Raw genomic sequence first — 22,223 nt, forward strand, 5'->3', positions numbered from 1 at the left:
TTACATTATATTATTATAAGAAAGATGGGGACAGATCTTTTAGCAGACTGTGTTGTGATAGGAAAAAGGATAATGGTTTTAAAATAAAAGAAGATAGATTTAAACTGGGTGGTGAAACGCTTGCACAGGTCACCCAGAGAATTTGTGGATGCTTCATCCCTGAAAACATTCAAGATTAGGCTGTTTGGGGCTCTGAGGAACCTGACCTAGTGGAAAGTGTCCCTACTCACTGCAGAGGGGTTAAACTGGGTGACCTTTAAATGCCCCTTCCAGCAGAAAATAGTCTGTGCTTTTTAGGTATCTCTTGCTTTAGTCTAAGCACATATCTGAAGTTTCACCCCAATATGATTCCTCAAACTTGAAGAAGAAAGGCTCAACATAAATGAGAGGTTCCCAGATTTGTCTTGTTATGAAACAGGACTTTGTACTTGACAGTAATAGAAGCAAGTATTTGCTTTGTGAGATTTTTATTCTGCACATTCCAAAAATGCACTCATAAATAGTGGCTTGATTGCAACCTGGGTCAAATGCTTCATTTTTACAAATGAGATGATCTAGATTGTTTTTTCTCCCTCCCTTTATGTTAAAGCAATTATGTAGTAACGAGGCTACACAAAATATCCAGTTTTTCAAGAGGAAACCATCATGACTCAAAAAATCATGACTCAAATTCCCAAGTCCCTGAAATCCAGGAACTGTGAGCAGACTTCAACAACGAACAAACACTCTCCTGCCTGCTGTGTGTAGCTGGTGGCACATCATCACAACCCTCTGACTGCTTCACATAGTTTGCATGCAGAGGAAGGCAGCAGATTACAGTCACATAATATAGTTTATTACAATAAACTTGAACCATCAGAAACTTCACCAAGGAGCAAAGGGCTCAGTGAGAAATCCTGAATGAAGATTTTGAAATCAGCGTCACAAAGAAAACTTTAAAGTGCTTTTAGAAAATGGAAGAGAAAAAGTATGTGTAAAGCTCTACAAAGCTCAGATATTTCAGCAAAAAGGAACCAGTCCCTAATGAAATTGACAGTTATCATACCTTTCTTGTAAGGATTAAAGACTATGATTATTCTATTATTCTAAATCACAATAAAGTTTAAAGCTTGAATGCTTAGGCTGCCACAAGAAAAACAAAGTTCCTAGGAAAGGTCAATAAATACAGGCACATGGAGCAACCTTTAAAGGTCATCTGCCTTGATGGGCTGTTTCACCCAGCAGTTGATCAGGTTCAGAACAAAAGATACAAAATTTTTAAACTCTATGATCCTTCCTAACAACTCCAAATGAAACAAACTCCTGCCCATGGCATGTTTCATTGGTGCAGGGCTCCAATTTCAGCCACAATCTCCTGATTACTCAGCTTCATCTGTCATAAGCCCACTGCCAACTACAGAAAGATTGCTGAAGTCAGTTGAGAAACATCTCCACTTGCTCAGCCAACATCAGCTATTTTATGAGGCATGAAGCTGGCAATTTCAGTGGCACTGGCAAGCTCTGGGCTGTGTCACATTAAAATTTACCCCTTAAAATACATCCCTGTACATACCCCTGTATAAAATATACCCCTGTTAAAATATACCCCTGTATATTATATATATAAAATATATATAGTATATATGCATTATATATATATTATATATATATATATATATATATATATATGTGAGCACTGCTCCTCTACAAGGTACAGGTCTTGTTTAAAAAACAAGAGGTGAGAAACAACCAAAAGTATTGTTTAATTCTAGTCCAGATTAGTGTCCCTATCTCCTCATGTTTTTTACAGAGGCCTCTGCAGTTGTGATTTTTATCTGCTTCTGTTGAGAGGTGTCTCCTGCTCCTTGCTTTGGGCTTCCCAGCTGCCTGCAGCCAGGAGCCTCTTGTCACACAACCAGACCACAACCATCAACATCAGAACGTGATCATTACCTCCAAAAATGACACAACTTTCCTATAGCACACTCTGAAGCTGTCCACCCGTGGGAGAGAAAAAAAAGCTGGGCTGAGTTCCCTACCACAAAATCCAGTAGCTGGATCCATCTGCCAGGCAGCAGAAATTCACATGGTGGAGTCTCAGTTGCAACACTGAAGGGTCGAATTTCAATCTCTGCTGCCGATAATATATGAGTCCACAGGGAAACTGACACAGCAACAAGGCACATGATTTGCTCTTGTCTTTTGCTTTTCAAAACCAGACCTAGAATTACTACAATGGGCAGTCACACTAGGAGTGTGCTGAACAACTGCACTGCAATGCAATTACATGGTCACATAACAATTTTTCCGTGGGACATCTGTTTCCTTCACTGCACCAGAGAGACACGTGTGTGGCCACAATCAAGGTGCATGAGCAACAGTGCCTCTGTCAATTCCTCAGCACTGAGGAGCTTAACTTTTCAACCTAAACCACATCTTTTTAACACCACACAAATATCCCATTATGCACAGAAGTATATGGACAGAATTCTAGAGGAAGCAGCTATGCAATACCTCCTAGTCATATAAAATACCTGGTGTAAACACATCAGTGATGTTTGTATCTGTCTCCAGGCTTTGCTACAAGCCAAACTTGCATACTTGCTAGACAAAAATATAAGTCAGGAGAATGTACAGCTGGCCCAAAGCAGTAACACACACCCCAGGTCGATAGCAAAGTCTGAAGGCACAAAAGACCAAACCCTCCTAAACTGTCCCAACAGCAATATCAACTATCTTGTGATTACAGAGACACGCCCAAAACTACAAGTTATAGCACATAAATAAAATAAAGACACTGCCACCTCTGTCAAACTGAGAGTTTGGGTTTGTCTTACCATTTCTTACTGATTTTATAAGGTTTGAGTTTCTCAAAGATTGACATGATAGCTCCAGATGAAACAAAACTATTTAATACTTCTGTGAATTTGAGGGTCTCTCCTCTTTAACCATGGGTAAAATTCAGAAGCTCTGGTTTCTATACAGGTAGAAGCACTTCATTATTTCATAGAGATTTTGTAGGGATAAATATAGTGACAATCTGCAGAGAGGCTGCAGTAGTAAACCCTCTAGGAGAGCTGTATAAGAAACTCAAATGGAAAGATGGGCACTAATGATTATGAATATGGCTGAAGGGATGAGCTCATCTAAGATTCTGCAGAGACCTCACAGGACAAGGACACTGAAGTACAGTCAGAGAACATTTCACTCGTGGCTCATGACACAGGAGGACTTTTCACAGCAGGAGCCAGGATGAGGCTGAAGAATTCCACCAGCCAGAGGAAATGGCTACACCAGACACAGCAAATTGCCTCTGAAACCAGTTTTAATCCAATGTATTTGATAAACACAGGCAGAATGTTGGAAGAGTTAGAAAACTGGAACGAAAAACAATTATTCATGAAAAATAAAAACACCATATGTAAATGTCACAGGATATATTCCTCAAACTTAACAGTGGGGTCACAGCATCTCCTGATTTCAGAGCACAGAACTCTAAACAAATATACCTGTGAATTGATGCTAGGTGCATAATGCAGTGCATTTACCTCAGCCTTCACTGCCTCATCTTTCACCAGGCATCTCATAATAATCATTCTACCATTCAGGACATGAACAACTCCTTACACAATTGACACTAAAATAAACCACACTCAGCTCAGAAGTGATAAATGCTTTCTCTCCAACTGTGAGATCTAAGAACAAAGGCAAATACCCCAATATAATCTGAAGTTCAGTATGTCATATATTCTTAGGGCCAAAATAAAGACAACCAATTCTTCAAGGTAATTAGAATCATCTACATTGTCCCCCCCAACTCCTCAGCAGAGCTGTCCTGATTTACAGTAGCAGATGATGTTCTGCAGTTTTATGAAAAAGAACAATTTTTAATTTAAGCATTAAGACACACAGCAGATTTTCCAATTCAAAACAGTGTTGTCAGCTTTTTAGAGATGTTTTCATAGAAACATTACATTCCCTTTTCCCCTTCCCTTTGAGCATTGTTCAGCTCAGCCCTCCTAAGGCACAGACAGAAACTCCTGCTGCAATGCCAATGCACAAGAGATCAAACACATTTTTCCAGACTGTTCAATGTCCAGCAGGGCACCCACAGCATTGCTTTAGCCATTCCCATTTCCACAGGTGAGCACAAGTGCTCTTCCTCAGCTTGCAGCTGAATCACAGTAAACACTGCAGCTTTAGCCATGCAAAAAGAGGCTGCACTTCTCTTTTAGAAGTTACAAGGACTTTATGAAGAGATGTTTGTGAACAAAAAAAAATCAACATTAACAGGTTATACCTTTGTATTCTTATAGAAAGACAGTAAAAATGACAGGCATTTGTGCCTGCAGCTGTATTTCACCAGGAAAGAATATTTTAAATTTAATTCAGTGGTAACTGGAAGGAAAAAAAACTTTCCTATTTATGTTTTAAAAATACTTTTTTTTAGAGAGACTGGCACTTCTAAGATCTTGTCAAGTGCAATGGAAACAAAGTAATGTACACAAAGTCAGAGGCTTCAATTCCATGTATTCTGTTTTATGTTTCATATATCCCAAATTCCAACAGGGGGTAGCATTACACTTCTGCAAGAACATTTTTTATTTAGAATACACTCAGTTTCCTATTTGACAGTCTGAGCTTCCTTGTATAACAGATCTGTTAATTTCCACTCATTCTGCACCCAAGGAAACCACATAAGGCAGAGACTCCAGCAAAACTCCCCTAACACTGAAAGTGAGCTCAGATGGGCCCAAGCAGGCATGAAAACCAGATCTGACTCTGTGCAAATAATCAGTGTGTGGCTCTCAGCTCATTCCTCTTGCTCAGCACACAGCACAAACAGGAGAGGCAAGGTGCTCACAGATGGGATGCACCACCTCACATGGCCCACTCCCTTTGCATTTTCAGGTTCACAAGACTCACTGTGCCCCCACCGAGCATCTCAGTAGTGCAGAAACTGAGATGTCAACACCTGGCCAATGGAAAGGACTGCTGCACTTTTTCTCAGAACAGCACAGCCCAACAGAAACCACAGAGCTCTGAGCCAGAGCATTAACCCACATCAAGAAAGACAAAGTCAGTACAAAAGTACTATGGAGCAGGAAGCTTGGAGAGGCTGAAAATAAACAAGAAGGACCATCATTAACATGAGGACCTATGGACATACGTGCTCACAAAGGGATTCAGGTGGCCTTGCTCTTGTCATTAGCAAAGCAGCAATTTATGGAAAATTTAAACACAAAAGGGCATGAAGTATAGCTTTACTCAAGTTTTCTGATTGCAACAAGATTTAAAATCCAAGTCAGCTATTAATGAAGAAAAGGGACCCCTTCTTGCAAATAAAGAGTTCAACTACAACTCTACAGCTGCAGTGACAGTAAATAGAGAAGGACACAAATGAAAACATTTCAAAAGTTGGCAAAGTGAAATCTCAGATCTTAGAGACAAACTAAACCTGCCCCTGTGGGCTTAGAGATGGAGAAAGTTTACGTTAAGCTTTAATTACCATTTTGAAACATTCACCTTGGGGAAAGCCCTAAGAAAAGTCTTTTTCTTCCTCTATTTCCCCCAAGACTGTTGTTCCAGTGTGAGCTTATCTTCTGCTGGCACTAAAAATACACTTGTGCCTGTCTTGTAGCTGATGGAGCTATGCCAATTTACATTAGACTAGTTACTTGATTCCTTCCTTCCAGCCCATTCCACATAAAGACACAGAGAAAAGAATCCTTGTTATAACCTGTGCATCCTGTTCCATGGAGAGAGAACTGGAGTGGGCTTAATTATGGGCCTATGAAGAACAAAAATGAAAGCCTTGCAATATGATCTTCACATTCATTTTCCTCCTTTTTCAACCTCACATTTAGAGCTGTAGTTAGTCAACTTCTCCCAGAAAAAAAATATTAACAAGATAATCAGTGATCATCAGTAGAAAGAAATGGATGGAAGTAGAAGGACAAATAAGGGAGGAAAAGCTTAAAATAGTAAAATTAAGACAAGTGTTTTTCTTTATCCCCAGCCCATCAGTGAAATTATGGTTTGTCAAAAGTAATGAAACTATAATTAAGCTGCACAGCTTCAAAGGATACAGATACTTAACTATCCATGGGGGCTGCTCCCAGGCTTCTTCTATATCAGAGACCAGTGCAATAAATTATTAGGCACAATTATATCTGCAGTTTTTTCCAAAGTCTCCTATGGTAGGTAGTTATCTCTATAGCATGTGTGTTCTGCTTGACTTTGTGTATCCAGGAATGAGATGAATCAGCAAACTTCATCTGGAAATGTTTTCCTTGTGCTACAGGGGATTCAAGTATACAGTTACTAGCCCTGATATTGCCCACTTAGCACTTCTCTGTCCTTCTAATAAACCAGATCTGGAAAAGGTTTATATTTCCTTAATATTTTCCAGGCTCAAATTTCTAGTACATCCAAAATTGCTTCCAATCAGCATTGAATTAGCAGAGGATTCCACAGAATCCAGACTACTGCAGAGGATGTGGCTAGGGCAGAGGGAACACAGCCAGAGTTCATGTCCCACTGATTCCCAGCTGTTGAAACAGTCATTTTAGTTGATTGACAGCTGGCTGCTGCATTTTATCCTGCAAATAACCCTTTATCCTCATGTGACAAGACTTAGGAGCACAAAGTCAACTTTAAAGCCCCTTTTCCATCTACACTTTGGACTCGAGTGGGACTGAACTCCTGCAGAGAAAGTCCCAAGGTCTGCTTTCTTTCATCTACCCTGTTTTTGGAAGAAAAGCCATGGAAAGACATCCAAGGAGGACATACAAGCAGAGCTTGCATGCAGTAAAGGCATTTTACTGCAGCCTATAAGCCCTATATATGACTGGTATTCACTCACACATCCTGGCTTTCACTTATCATACCAATCACACTTATTTTGACCTGAACATCCTCATCCCACCCTAAAAAGTTCAGTCTAACTTTGACACACATACACAAATTTTGCATTGTTATATTGATGCATCAAATTTCTCTGGAGCAGAACCAGAGAGGACAGAAAAAAACCAGCAGCTCCACATAACATTTTTCCCTGTGCTTCTGTCCTACACTCATGGGTTGAATTACTGGCTGAAGTAAGATAGTTTTTCAAGACACAAAATGTTGTTACACTAACAGGGATGGCCAGAATGCAAGGAAGAACTTCCCTCTGTAGTGTCATTTAGGAATGCAACAGATAAGTTTGTGTGTAACTGGTAAAAAGAGGTTTTTTCACACTTTAAAAAATATTTACTCAGTTGGTCAGGTGAAGTAACTGAGGTTTTCACTGTGTCACCTTGGTTCTTATCCAGAGTTCCTACATTTCAAAGCTAAGTTTAGCCAGAACCATGGAAACTCAATTGGGTTAACTGGCTACAAAAACACTGCTCCAGAAGTTCCCTGCAGTCATCTGCTCTCACACTTCCTACTGGGGAAGAGCTCAGTTTTACCTAATCCCTGTTTGGGCAAAATGGTTTTTGATCTAATAGAGAAATGGGGGGGGGGGGGGGGGGGGAGGAGAAGTCATTGCATCCAAAAAACTTGCAAAAAAAAATTTTATGCAATATGCTTCTCCATAAGGATTGTAGAAAAGAATACATTGAGAAAACATAATACCAGTATCGTTTTTTCCTCCCTCTGTTGCAACTTGGGTTGAAGTTCAGGCATATCCTCAAGCATGTTCTTGATACCTTACTCCTTTCTGAATGCTAAAAAATCGCTCAGCCCTCAGGCTAATCCTGTTCTTAGAAAGAACTGATCTTCAACTGCCATGTCCTCAGTCTCAGATTTTCTGAATCAATGGAGTGTAAGGCTCCCACATTCATAACTTTTTTCTGGTAACTGCAGTTTTTGAAAGACACCATTCTTCAAGCTCAATTTCACACACACAAAAAGTTCTCTTGAAAGAACTTATTCAGTGCCACTGATTTGTGGTCTTTCATTAAATAGAAAAAGGCTTGCAACTATTTGTTGAAGTTATAAAAATTATTGATAGACTTGCCACTAACTTAAAAATTGTGGAGCAGCTGCTTCATCCTGGCAGGTTGATTTTTTCCTTTAGCAACTCTCATTAATGACTTCCTTTTCTGTTCACAGTTCTCTTAAAAGGCAAACAAACTTTCTGTCTCTCTCACTGCCATGTGGACAACATTGCATTTAATATAATCTTTAGCACTTGGACAGAATTTTCAAGATCCAAAGTCCTGTAGAAACACCATCCCATCAGACAACAGCCCCGGGAAAGAAATACAGATATCACAGATAGAGTGAGGTAAACTGGTCACAAGAAAACCCTAACACAAAATCCCTGCATCAGTCCAAATCTCAAGCTGCTTACCTCTCTTTATAAAGTGAGCCAGTGCCCAAAACACCACTGTGCCATCACAAACTCCTGCCAGCAGCCTGTCTGCTATAGACAAGGAGCTTTATGCATGGTGCCAGGTTTGTCAAATGCATTCAACACTAAGCCAGGCAGAGCAAGAACACCAGATTGCAATATGGATTCTTTCTGTATTCCCTGAGGTCCAGAGCAGTCAATTCCACTCTTCTACTATGGGACAGGGTTTGAAATCTGCCTGTTTTAAATATCAAAGGTTCATCTTATTTATTTTAACTCGCATGCATCACCAATCTCTAACGAAGTGAACGTTTTAGGTACACTGATTTCAGTGGCTTTGCTTCTAGGAGTGTCAAAGGAAAGGAGCTGAAGTCTGCACAAGACTTCTGCTCAGCTCAGAGAGACATTTTGGTCAGAACTGTACAATTGCATGAGCAGCAAATTTGACAGTCTTATCCTCCTTATGGGCTTCTAAAGAATTCCTTCTCTTTTCTCCTCTAGACAAGTTCCCTGGCATTTCAGCAGAAGCATTCAGAACTCTCCATAATAAAGCAATAAATAAAATCCCAAGGAATTTTAAAAACAGTCCATCGTGAAAACTAGCAAGCATTTTTCTAGCAGAATGGCTTATGCACATTTACTACCTTCTTTGCCTATGGGAAGCATTCATTCAGTTCTGAACATATAAATATATTACAGTGATTCATTTCTCAAATTGGTTTCAGTATAATGAAACCATGGAGTAGGTTCAATGGAGTAGGTAATAAATCATTTTCTATTCTGCAGATTTATTGCCACATATTTTCATGCTAACAAATCCCAAAATCGCATTACCCATACAAAGATGTTGTTACCATATTATTACATTTCACACACATAATAGATGGAAAAATTATTTGTTCTTTATGACTAAAGTAATGTAACTTGGATTAGGGTCGAATATGACAAACAGTAAGGATTTGCCTACACCACAACACAACAAACACCTTCAGATATAATCTGATTACAAGTAATTACAACTCACTGTAATTCTGCTGACATGTTATCAGCCAGAAAAGTATTTCTATGGATGTCTTGAACTAATAAGCATACTGGGAATCTTGAATTACCAAAACTAATTCCACTCCTATGTCTTGTCCTGAGTTGTGGACAAGCTTAAGCACAGTTTGTAGAATGTTGTTGGAACATATTTCACCCTTCTAATTTGCATACTTCCAGTTTTAAGTGGCTCTGTCTAAAAAGGTTGGTTGGAAAGGTCACACCCCTACTGAGCATCTATTTTCAGTCCTCTCATCTACTCACAGGGAGCTGCTGTCAGCCCTCCAGACATCCCATCTAAGTGATTGCTATCCTACTGACACTCGCCTGTTCCTTCTGAGCCATGCAATTACTTTGATATCACTGACTGTTAATCAAAACAAAATATTTCCTGCATAGTCTTTTTAATGCACAACCTTAAAAATAGGATCTTGGCAGACATTAAAAACATTTTTCAGAAATGCAAGTCAAGGAACTGAGGTTTTTGAAAGCAAATTTGCTTATGATCTTCCAGAAGGAGATAAACCATATGGGAATCAAACTTGGAAATCTTAATCCAGGGCCGCTACTAGAGTTATTCACTTCCCCTGAGATCAGCTCCATGTAATCTATGCTTTCCTTACATCTATGCTTTTCCGCTCTTTCCTTCCTCTGCAGGTGAATTTTACTTTCTCCCTTTTAGAAAATGAAGATAGAAAGTGTCTGCTAACACTCTGTAGGATTGTAGGAGTCTGTTGAATTTTTTCTGGAAATAAATGGATCTCTATTTTAAGGTGGGGGGAGGGATCAGATAGAAAGAGAAAGAAAGAAGCCTTCCATTTTCTCATTTTGGCCACATTCCAAGCAATGTGAAAAGTTTCCTTCACAGCTGGATCAAAATTGAAACCCCACAAACCTTGCATTCCAAAGGGAATTTTTTTCCAGCTTTTATTGTCATATGACTCTTTCAAAGTATTTCTCTCTTTTCAGAAAAGCTACTGCTCCCAACAGAGGAAGAAGCAGCCATTGGTATCAGTGATAATAAAAGCTATTATCCAGCTTGATTTTATTTAGGGGAGGAAGCCAATTTTCCTGTTTGTTCATTGTGATGGGGATAGAAGGTCAATAATGTGGTTTATCAAGATCTCCAAGGCTCTCTGACAGAAAAGCAATCCAGGAACACCTGTGTTTGGTACAGAAGACTGAATTCTGCTGAGTTACATTGTCTGCATTCCCTCATGTAAGGAAAGATGCTCTCTTCTCTTGACATTGTTATCATTTCACTCACCAGTGCTTCTATGGCAGGCACTCCTTTCCCACTGCAGACCACAGGCTGTCTGCTCCCCTTAGTGCCAGATCTCAAAGTGTGCCAACTCTTATTATTCCAAATTTAGATTAAAACCCTTCTTCTTTGCACAGAAGTTGTGAGGATTCTTTCATGATAGATGGAAAGTACCTTGAGTACAATTTTTTAGATAAAAGATAAGGTAACCTCCTACAGGGCTGAAAGCAAGTCAGATCTGCACTGCCCTGGTAGGGTTGGCATGTCTCACGTGTTCCTGTGACATCTCAAATCCAAATTCTTACCCTTGACCTCCTCCACACACACCTTTGGAAGAGCTGGGTCACTTATGTGAGCTCTTACCAGCAACAGCAATGGAAAAGGAAGCTGGGTCTCTCCTTGAATACTTGGGAGTGAAGCCTGAAAGCTGCCAAGAAGCAGTAAAATACTGGACAAGTTAACTGGGGAACTGGGAAGAAAAGAAATTCTTCCTTTCCTGCAAGCTGAATATCTCTACACAGTGCATAAGCACACCTGGATGGGAGATGAGATCAAGAGGATGGATCTGATCTCTACAATAGACTTGGGCTCCTGGCCAAAACTACAAAAAGGAAAACAAAACAAATGTAGCTTTAAGCCTGACACTACATCCACCCATTTTGTGCCCCTTTTTTCTGTCAGCTTCAACTGGAGAACACACTTTTGCTCATCTTTAATCTGCACAGCACTGGGTGCTTTTGTCAGCATAACCAGCTCCAAAAATGACTGCATTTCATTGTCAAGAGAAGGAATGATCATGGGTTTCTTCTATTTCAGAAAGAAGCTGTGGGAAAATTGGTGGGCTATAAGATGCTTTTGAATCTCTGAAAAGTTTGAAGAATAACACTATTGTAAAAATTTCAGAGCCTTCAAAGCCTTTTACAGTAACAGTAATGTAAGTAAAATGCCAGATGGCCACATCATTGTTCAATGCAGGCACCTTATTTAGTGGTGACACGTGCTGGGAGACGCACATCACTGCTGGTTCTTGTATCACAGTCAGTCAGGACTCATAGAAAAACAAGGGGAATTAAATCTTGAAAGAAAAGAGCACAAAAGCAAGTTTTCTAATTCATGCAAAAAGTCAGCAAGACCCAGGCACAGAAACCTCACAAACACATCATTCAGGTCAATAACAGGTTCCTCTGAGGTGCAAACTGTTCCTATTATAGTTCTGACAGTGTGTAGCCCAACTGCCCAGAGCCCTGAGATTAGAGCAGAAATACAAGCAGCAACAATGCTCTTGAAGATGACAAGACAATGCATCCTTTTCAGCTGAGAATTTAGACAGCTTGTAGCTTTTTTAAAGGTGGGAGGAAGCATAAAATGTTACAGCACCACACACCAATACTGTAAAAAAAGAGATGTAAAAGATGTGCAATTACAAATAATCATGTTCCTACACTGTCAGAGAAAGCATGGAAATAAACACAGTACAAGATAAACACATAAGGTTTTCAGTCTCCTGGGGAAAGAGGTAATGACTCCCAACAGAAAAAAATAGCCAGACTAAGGTTGTAGATAACAGTACATTGTGATTTCTTTAGTATATGTTTTAGTACTACATTAGAAAAGTACTTGATTAAAAGCCAAAAAAAATTAAAACATTCTCAGTTACACAGATATGGCCAGGTCGTCATGCAGCTGCCATTTCTCAGATTTCACTAAGAAAGTTAACACCTTACAGGCCTTCTCTTTCACCACTTTCAAAAGCAGCACCTACAATGACAGGAAAAACACCTGCTAACTCTATGGTTAAGGGTTGGTACAGGATTTGGAAGATTAAGGCTATATTCCCAACCCAGTGATAGGCTGCTCATGACCCTGGTGAGATTACTACCAGGCAAATCAGTGTAGGATGCTGCAGAGTTCCAGCCCCTTCTCTGCCTGAAGTCACATCAGCTGTGCTTCTCCTAGGCTTAGTCTCTCTCCCTGGTCTGCAATGCACAAGGGACACAAGGACATTCAGTTTCTCTAGAATCCAGAGACTCTGCACTCACCAAGGCTGCAGGTGATATCCAGCTCTGAAAGGGGGACGTGGGGCTGCATGATCAAGCCCAGCAGTAAAGAGCCTGCTCCAGGCACGCACGTGCCTTCCCGTGGAGTTGTAATGCACAATAAAGCCGTTTCTACAGGACAGACTAAAAGAGCCTAGCCAAACCAAGTCCTCACTCAAACTGAGATCCACGTGCTCCCAAGGCAGGTGCCAGTCCTCCCTGGATTCTGTAGGGAAGGGTTCTCAGCCTCTCAGTGCTGTGGATCATGCTGCCTGACAAAACCTCTTTTAGTCATCAAGACCACCACATTTCCACTTACTACAGATATGCTGGGAGATTCAAAGTTGGAGGCACAGAGTCACTGTGGTAGCAGGAATTATACAAGTACCTCACAGAGAATTTGGGTAGATTAGCTCCTAATTTGGGACCATATTGTCCCCAAGGAGGCCTTGGTATTTTAAAATCATCAACTCAAGTTGGTGGCTGAATACCAAGAGAGATTGATGACAACAGCCACACATAAACTGACAACTTCTTTTCCCTCTATCATAGCAAGTTAACTACCAAAGCAGTACTCATGACTACATTTCTACATAAATAAGAACTCCCACTGACATAAATATGAGTTTATCATGAGCTAGACATACATAAATGTAATTACTACTAATAGGCACATTTGGAGCTGTCAACAGTTTTTTGAATATAACACTAAGTAGCATGAAGAGACAGCCATAAACACTCCATATTAATTCAGCTTGCAAGAAGAAGGTCAGGAGACAAAAAGCAAAGCAAAATGAAACCCAAAACTTGTCAGATGGAAAAGAACAAAACCAGTTGGAAAATAATTTTATTTTTCAGACTTCTATGAAAATTTACAAACAATGGTGTAAAAAAAAAACCTATAAAAAAGTTGACATTTCTCAAACTATAGCATCAAAGGAAGTTACAAAGCAAGAAGCATACAATGAAATTCTATTCATCAAATTAGTATTAGTTAAGTAGTTAAAAACATAATAAGTCAAGTCTAATAATAAATCTCTACAGCTTACTCAGAAATTGTAACAATCAATTCTGAGCTTAAATTATACTTACAATAGACAATTAATTCACCTCTGCAATCATCTACAGCACTGAAATCAACTGGGTCAAATTACATAGCAAAAGCACACCTTGGAAATCTGTAAAGGACGTCTTGAGCACAGCACAATTACGTACAACAGAAAGCAAATCACCCTGCATGCTTGCTTCTTAGTTCCCAATGTCTAATGTGAAATACAATATACAAGTAATAGAAGCAATATTTAGTAACTCTTTTCATGCTGGTTCTATTTTTCATGCAGAGTGACAGAAAGGCTTCCTTGCCCTATTTTCTCTTTGGGCCTTGGCACTTTCCCAGGTCTGTTCTCCCTGTTTTCATCATCATCCTTGTCATGAGAGGAGGAGGTGGTTCTTAACAAGTCAATCCCCACCAGGACCCCCACCAGGCCCTCCACATATGCACATCTTCACCCTGCAACCTCTCTCCAACTCTTCACATGCTGAACCCCAACATGCACACACAACATGCCCAAACCTAACCTCCATTTCCCTTTTGTGCCAAAGGGCACAAAACAAACAAAAGCCTATAGCCTTAATTACTGCTGCAGACTTTCCACTACACAGGTCACTTTAAATAGGAGGCATTTAAAAGCCGTTAACACAATTTAATTAACAGCTTAACTCAAAATTGCAAAGGAACTCCATACACCGGCACATTACAGCTTTTTGAACATGAATTTGAATAAACATGAAGACCTGGTGTTTTCATCAATCCATAAATCAACTCTTCCTGGCCCTAACTTAAATATATTCTGCTCAAAGTACAAGGAGCAATAATTATTTTTTAGTTACAGTCTGTGAATTTGTGCTTTCACTGAACTCGTCAGGAGAAACAAAGACAGTGTCCATCAAATACTGCTAAAATAACTCATTTGTGACAGTTCAAGAGACTGCACAAAGGGTTATTTTTTCTTTCAAAAGTAAAAACAAACCCATGAATCATTCCATTTAATGAGACTTCTTTTGTGACTGCATATAAATGGGTTCTTAAAAAAAAAAAAGCAGATGTGCATATCTCTTTTGCTAAAACAAAAGTCAGTAAGAAGGTTGCACCAGTGTTAATCACTAAATTTGTTTAAGTATAGACAATTCTTGCCAACTTATTATGGCAGCTAGAAACACCATTAAACCTGACAGCACTTTGTAATAAAAGATGTGGGTATTTATGTCACTGGGGTCAACAGGCAGTTGTAGTGACATAATTTAGCTTTTAATGATTTTGGAGATATCCAATGGAACACTCACTTTCAGCTTCCCATCTTCCACAGATAGCCAGAGTAAGATCTGACAAATTCACATCTAAACCAACAATTCAGATCATGCAGAAACATTTAGACCACATGAGCTAATCATAGCTGAATTACTTCTTTCCACCCTCTCTATAACAAATCCACTTTTAAACCTTCTAATCCCAAAGCAGAGCCCTTCCAGAAATCAGTCTTGGCCATTTATCCTAAATTTTCCCTGACCACAGGGAGCAGCCACAGGAGGCCAACAGCAGATGTTGGCTGTGCACCCCACTGCCTGCAGCCAGGCCTCCAGAACTGGGCTAGAGGGCTCGTGGTGCAGGTGGCTGGCAAGGATGGCCTTGGAAGATCACTGATCCTACTGACCACAGCCTTAGAAAACTTGTCCCACAAGTGCCTCCCTACTGCCAAGTGCTGCAGGCACATGGCACAGTAACATCCAAGGTGCTGTGATGGGGCTGTGCAAGTGGCCCAGGCAGACAGAGCTTTACAGTTGGCAAACACGTGAAGGCACTCAATGTAAATGCATGAAACACCTCATGAGAAGAAAACAAGCCCTCAAATTTATAACCTTTTAATTTTTTCTTTCATCACCTAAAAGGCATTCAAGACCTTTTCATAGCAGTGGTTTATGTAATCTCATATTTAATTAAATGCACACACTTTAATGGCAGTGTTTAATTCTTCATGCAGAAGTCTCTCTTGCTGAATCCTTGCTTCACACATTCCCTAAATTAAGCACTCCCTCTAACCTTCCCAGCCTTTCACAAGCTCACTAATACAAGCAGCTTTATCTTCTTCAAGTTTAGCAAACACATTCACCAAAAAAAAAAAAATCTTCTGGATAAAATCAGATACATTTTCATACAATGTATAATTAATGTATAAAGCTTACTCCCCTAAAAAGACAAGAACTGGCAAATGTGTTTGGAAAGGCAAGTGAACCTCCACAGTTTAGGTATTAAGTCTTTACGTGACCAAAAATAAATTTTTCTGCAAATAAACTGTCCTGTTTGTAGACTGCTGGTGAAATTTTGTGTACCTGCTCTGAAGTACCTGTCATTGGCCAGTCACAGAACCAGACTGCCATGCTGACTTGACTATTTTGTGTTTCCCCAGCGAGAAACGGGTCTAACCTGGCTTCTTGTGCAAGGTGTGTCCAAACTACAGTGACAAAGAAAACAAAAACATCAATAAAATAAAAATATGCACTCAGATCTCCTTAAGAGCAGCATATACTATTTAACCTCCCTTCCTTCTTTGTAAATACCCACAGCAAGACAGGTCAGTGTCTTTCATGCTTCCTTACCATTACATGACAAATCAAGTGGCTGCAAAACTTTCCTCTTTCACTTTCATGTAACCAAAACCAAAACTGGCCAATTTAAAAGTAACGGTTGTGGTCTATATTGTTCAGTGTTTCCTTGACTAGGCACAGATTTTGAGGAAATCATGTGCTAAGCCTCTCCATTTCAGCATAAACAACAGAAAAAGCTATTACCTGTTCAGAGTATAAAGGAAACAATATTACTTATGACCTACAACTTAGGTAACTTTAAATTAATCATGCTCTATTAACTAAGGTTTGTTAGCATCCGCTCAGTGTTAGGTATTTACCTTTAGTCCACCACAGATTGGACAAGATGAAAAAAGAGCTCTTGTCATCCCAAGGTGGGGGCTACATGTGTCACAGGGGTCAGCTGAGGCCCCACCAGGTGGTGACAGCTCACTACTTTTGAAGTCTGACACCTGTCCCTGTGGTTTTGTGTCTGACCACCTTGAAACAAAATCCACATATGTCTCATCACTTGAGTCCTTGCTGCTTTCTGTGAGTAAGGATGAAGGCCTCCCTCTGTGCTGGCTGTGCTCAGGTCCCCTCCGTGCTTCCAGGTGTGGTAGTAGCAGTCTTGGGTCACTGGCACCTTGAGCTGGCAGGGCCTGGTCCTTGGGTAGCGTGGAATCTGCACTCTTCAGTTGCACTTCTTTAGAAGCTGCCTGTAACACACTCCTGGGTATATCATAAACGTGTCTGAGAGAGCTGGGAACCTGATACTCTGATCCCACACCTCTCTGGGACTCACTGTGAGGGCAAGTACATAGACTCTGATCTGAAGGAAAGTTCAATGGCAAGCTTAGCAGTGATCCAAACTCATCACCATGGCAAATGTCTAAGCTCCCAGCATAGGAAGAGAAGCTCCCAGAGTAGGAAGAGTGACTGCCAGTAGCTATTCCACTGTCAGAAGAGCTCTGACGACCTATTTCCTGCAGCTGTCTGGATCGGAGGGGTTTTGGAGGGGGTTTAGTGGTGCCACGTCCCCCTTCTGGAAGGTTCTTCTCTTCTCCCAGATGAATGCCCTTTGCAGCTGCCAGCCCATGGCTCTCCTGAGAGGTGCTGGCTGAAGATTGCTCAGGCCACACTGTCAGCCTGCTCCCAACGCTGACATCCGAGTGGCTGGTATCCGAAGATGAGCTTGAAATACTCCTATCATCTCCTAGAAAAGAAGGAAGCACATCAACCTATGTTTAAAACACAATCAACAGACTCAAGCATGGCAAGTATGTACAAACAGGAAAGGCCCTGAGATTCCATCTGCTTTTTGTAAGTGGAACTGCCGTCAGAAAGCCAGAATTCCTGCAATAACTCACAGCCCCATGGGAAAAATAAAATGCAATGGTATGTTACCTTGCCATAACCCTACCACGCTGTGGAACATAATGCATTCGAGGCTAAATTTTTAAAGTTTATGCACCAAGCTCTCCCCTTTTCAAACATATTTTGCTTTCCTACAGTTAGTTGGGTTGCTGTACCAAAATACAGTCATCTGTATTATATATGTATATATATATGTATACATCACTGTACAAATAAAAATAATGCTGTTATAAAAATGTTTACATATCTATATACAAAAATATCTTCTGCGATTCATTTATGTCTATATTGCAAGACAGTTTTCTTCAGTGATAGTTGCAAGAAAGGCATTTTAACAGGTAATTACTGCCATCAAAGACAGAATATGAGTGAAAAAAAATAAACATTGGCATGAAAGGGCACAAGGACAAAACACAAACATCACACAAACAAACAAATACAAAAGAAATACAAAACTTTCTTGTAGCTCAAAGGCAAAAACTGTGCATGAAATTGGGCCATGATTTCTGACCAGAAGGACTGAATTAAAAAAAAAAAAAAAACAGGCATGCTTATCTATCAAGTCTCATTGTTTTTCCATCCATTCAGTTAAGTCTAGCAGTTATGTGCTAATTAAGAAAAACCTCAGGAAGTCTCACTAGAATTTAGTCACATTACCCAGCAGTGTCTAGGCCAAAGCAGACATGGACATGTATATAAGCACACAACGAAGTTCCTGAGGATCTCCACAGGGACAATTTTTAGGCTTGTGCTAAACAGCAATTCTACTTTGATACACTAACAACTCCAGAGAAGGCATGTACAGATAGCAGAGGAAAGCACAGGAGTCCTGTGTGCGACTGCAAAAATCTGCTGTAAGCCTGACCTGTGACCCATACAAGTGAGTCCATCTCACAGGCTGCACTGAGTAAGGTACTTAAGCAGATATCAGATTTGATGAAGACAGTTCTTTTTTAAGTTTTAAATGCAAAAATTCAGTAGGACTCAGCATCCTAAATGGTCTTCCTGGGTCAATAGTGTTTGACTCAAAACTAAGTCAGCTGAGTTGAAAACCTCCAATCGACATCAAAAGACTTCAGACAATGCTGTTAGAGAACTGCCTCACAAGACACAGAACAAATAAATGTCTTGACCATTTCTCTAGTATTTTAAAGCCTGGGCAGGAAGGAACATAGCATAGTATTTTTATTTAATTAAAGGTATTTCTTACCTCCACTACCTTGGCGACTTGTATGGGACAGCAAGCTCAAGCGCTTTTCTAATTGCAAAGCTTCATGAGCCAATCTTTCTTCTGAATAGGCTGGGTTTGTACTTGGATCTTTAAAAAGAAACAGAAAATAAATAAATAAAGGAGGTAATGTGAAAAATAAATAAAAAAATAAGGAAGGAGAAAATTACATTCTTATGCTTGAATTGGAAATTCAATTTGCTGAGAAAAATGTATGGGACAATCTGATTTCAGGCACATCCTGGGCATGTGCTACACAGTAACTTAAAATTAAAAGTGTCAAAGATTTTCAGAGATTATACCCAATGGCTGTAACAGTTACCACAAGGAACAGAACACTGAAGAGCACAGCACCAAAGTCAATAGCTACAGAAAAATTTAGCATCCAGCAAGTCTAGAGGACTTGAAAACTAATTTGACCCACATAAAATCTGTCCTGAATTCACTGGATTCACTGGGAATTTTAACATTCAGAAAGACCAAATTTTTTATCCTAGAAATTTACAAATCTACTTCATAAAGTCAGAATCAGAGGGATTAAACGACATCTTCCAATCCAAATCACCCAACAAACTTTGCTTTCAAGTTGGATGTTCAGATGGTCATTAAGTTCAGACATCAGAGATAAAATAAGCAACCTGGTGGCTCTCTGTCTTCATGTTGAATACAAGACATGTTAGGATGATATAACTTCTACAATGTACTGTTAGGGATTTTCCCCATACATTTTAGTGAGCTTGCCATTCCAGGTGAGATTATTTCACTGAAGGCAGTTCATTATATTCCAAAAAAAAGCGGAAAGACCAAAAGTTAAACAGAATGTGGAAGTCTCATCAGTAAAACAAGCCAGTTTCCTCTAAATCATTTTACTTCCAGCAGGCATAACAATAAAACCAGATGCTGGAAGTAATCATAACTATTATCCCAAGAGAAACCTTACGGATTCCTTCAAATAGCACTGATGAGTGTGTCATGTTCAGCAGTTGCAAAGGATATGGTCTGCTAACTAGTTCATCATCAGAAACTTCAGTACTTCTTATTAATACACACGGAAAGTAATTAATGACAGCAAAAACAGATTAGCTTCCTCACAACTGCTGCTCTTCCATATCTGATCAAATGGGCAGTAGAAGCCCACCACAAAAACACTGAATCATTTAATAAGAGAGGGAAAAGGGATAGGAAAGGCTATACATTGTTGTGACTGAGAGACAAAAACCAGTTGTAAAGACAAAAGAAAAGTTTCATTTTCACCCCAGGTCTTTTAGTTTTAAAATACTTGGTTTTGATATTGTCAACACAGCAATCAAAGCAAGCTCATAATCAGGGGAAGGAGCACTGCGAGCTTAGCTACAGCTCCATGGGAGCACCCTACATTATCAACTGCCCCAAAAAACAAACTGCCACATCCCTCCTCCCTAATCAAATTCCCTTTCTGACCTGTCCTAGGTAGGAACAGAAATGACAATGCTGAACTTTCTAAATTTCTTTCCCATGTCAAGGAGGTTTCCATCTTTTGCAGACTGCCATCTGGGTAAGATGAGCAGAAAAGCCAAGATATACACAATCCATCTGTAACAACACACATTGGAACCCAAGGGTGTTCTAACAGGGACAAGGCAACAATGCCCATGACAAACAGGGTCTGTGACCCCTGTGTGTCCCAGCTCAGACAGAAAATAGGACTGATTGATGTGGATTATTTTGCCAGGTGTCCATTCCTATTTACACTGCAAGGTAGTTCACATTAGACATTGACTAGTTCAAACCTTTGCAACTGCTTTCTCAAATGAAACCCCCAGTGCTTCCATATGGACCTCTGCCAAAGGAAAACTCAACATTTGGCCACCAGCACTATGGTGCAACCCAGACAGGTCCATGCAAAGATCTGCTCAGTAGCACACAGTGTTACAAGCTGCTGCCTATTTTTTAATGTCCTCTCCTCCAGTTACTTTGCTGTATCTAGTTAAATGCCTTATGTCCAAAAAAGGTCCAAGATATTCTACAAGTACTTTGAGTACAAAGTTGTCATAACAGATCAGCAAACCAGTCAAAGATGCAAACAGACACTAACCCTTCCCACCAAAGAACTCTCAATAGGTAAGGTCCTTTCACTTTCCTCAGAATATGACTACTTGACAAATACAGATTTTCAAAACATAACTAGGGCACCTACACAACAACTAGGTTTTTTAAGCAAATGATGTCCCTTTTACAGACAGCAAAAGATATAATTTAAAAAAAAATGGTCAAACAACTGATCTTATAAAATTGGCTTATAATAAAATACAAGATGAGGTAGGAGGGAAGTCCAAGTCAGAAAGTTTGCACTTCACATGTTCAATTGCTTCCAGAAGCCAAATTCCCTATCAGCTGCACAGCCACAAAACACATCAGGTTTCACCCAACAACATGGAAGCTCTAGGCATACTGTCTGTCCAATAGAACTGGTAATTTTTTGTTAAACTTCCCCTTAAAGATTGCCTATGGATAAAACATTTGTGTAAAATTGTGTTCATAGTTACGTGCTGCTTCCATTACCCAGTGGAAGATTAAGCAGAAGAACCTTCCTCAGCAAGTTCTAGGAAATACCAAGAGAAGCAACTTCAAAACCTGACAAACATACAGAGTCTAAGTTTTAGGTCATTACCTATCAGTCTTACCTAAGTTTTAGTTTTCATCTTTAATCTTCTCTGCTAATAAGCCAGACTTCTATGGAAAACACACACAATATTAATCCCCAGAAGTAACAGATTCTTATACCAGTATTTTTGGTTACAGATGACCAAGCTCTAATCAGGACGTTTTCCTACAGGATCTGACTATGGACTGAAGTCACTGGCAGCCACCTTTTAGGGACCAGTCCTCACTGGAGTGCATAACCTATGACTCCCATGAGTGCTGCTGTGATAACCCTTTTTTTAATACATTTTTTAGGCCATAATGCTACAAGTCGGATTTATTGGCATCATCCTCTACCTTTTGCATGCCCCAATACACAACCTCTAAATAACTGGGTGGCAATTTACCATGTTAGTAACTCAGGGGGACAGAAGCAGCATGACCGGTACTGAGACAGCTGTCCAAGGAAGTCCAACAGCTTCTGCCCACACAACATCCGAGAGTAGCTCCAAGAACAATTAGCACCTTCCTTTCCCAAACTGTTAACAAATGGATCCTGTCCTGTGATTCATTCAGGTCCTTCAATTAATACTTTTTTTATCATTTTCCAATCAAACATGGATCCCATGCTATGAAGAAAATCATCTTTTGTGTGAGGCAGTCATCAAAATCTTCTTGAACACTGCTTTGGGGCAAAGGGGAAGGATTACATCAAATTTA

General features: G+C 39.9%; 1 protein-coding gene across 4 annotated transcripts in view; it reads right to left on the bottom strand.

Moving 5' to 3' along the window:
• DOK7 (docking protein 7) overlaps nucleotides 1-22,223 on the bottom strand; it is a 58,638-nt gene that overhangs the window by 18,609 nt on the left and 17,806 nt on the right. For all 4 annotated transcript variants that reach the window (XM_041402590.1, XM_041402589.1, XM_041402588.1 and 1 more), the window contains 2 exons: nucleotides 18,864-18,971; nucleotides 16,618-17,492 (listed from right to left, as the gene is read on the bottom strand). In XM_041402590.1, the coding sequence (XP_041258524.1) occupies nucleotides 16,618-17,492; nucleotides 18,864-18,971 (983 nt within the window). The remainder of the gene's footprint in view (nucleotides 1-16,617; nucleotides 17,493-18,863; nucleotides 18,972-22,223) is intronic.

The sequence above is a fragment of the Onychostruthus taczanowskii genome, unplaced genomic scaffold (assembly GCF_017590055.1).
Source record: "Onychostruthus taczanowskii isolate IOZ18803 unplaced genomic scaffold, ASM1759005v1 scaffold2, whole genome shotgun sequence".
NCBI classification, from domain to species: Eukaryota; Metazoa; Chordata; class Aves; order Passeriformes; family Passeridae; genus Onychostruthus; species Onychostruthus taczanowskii.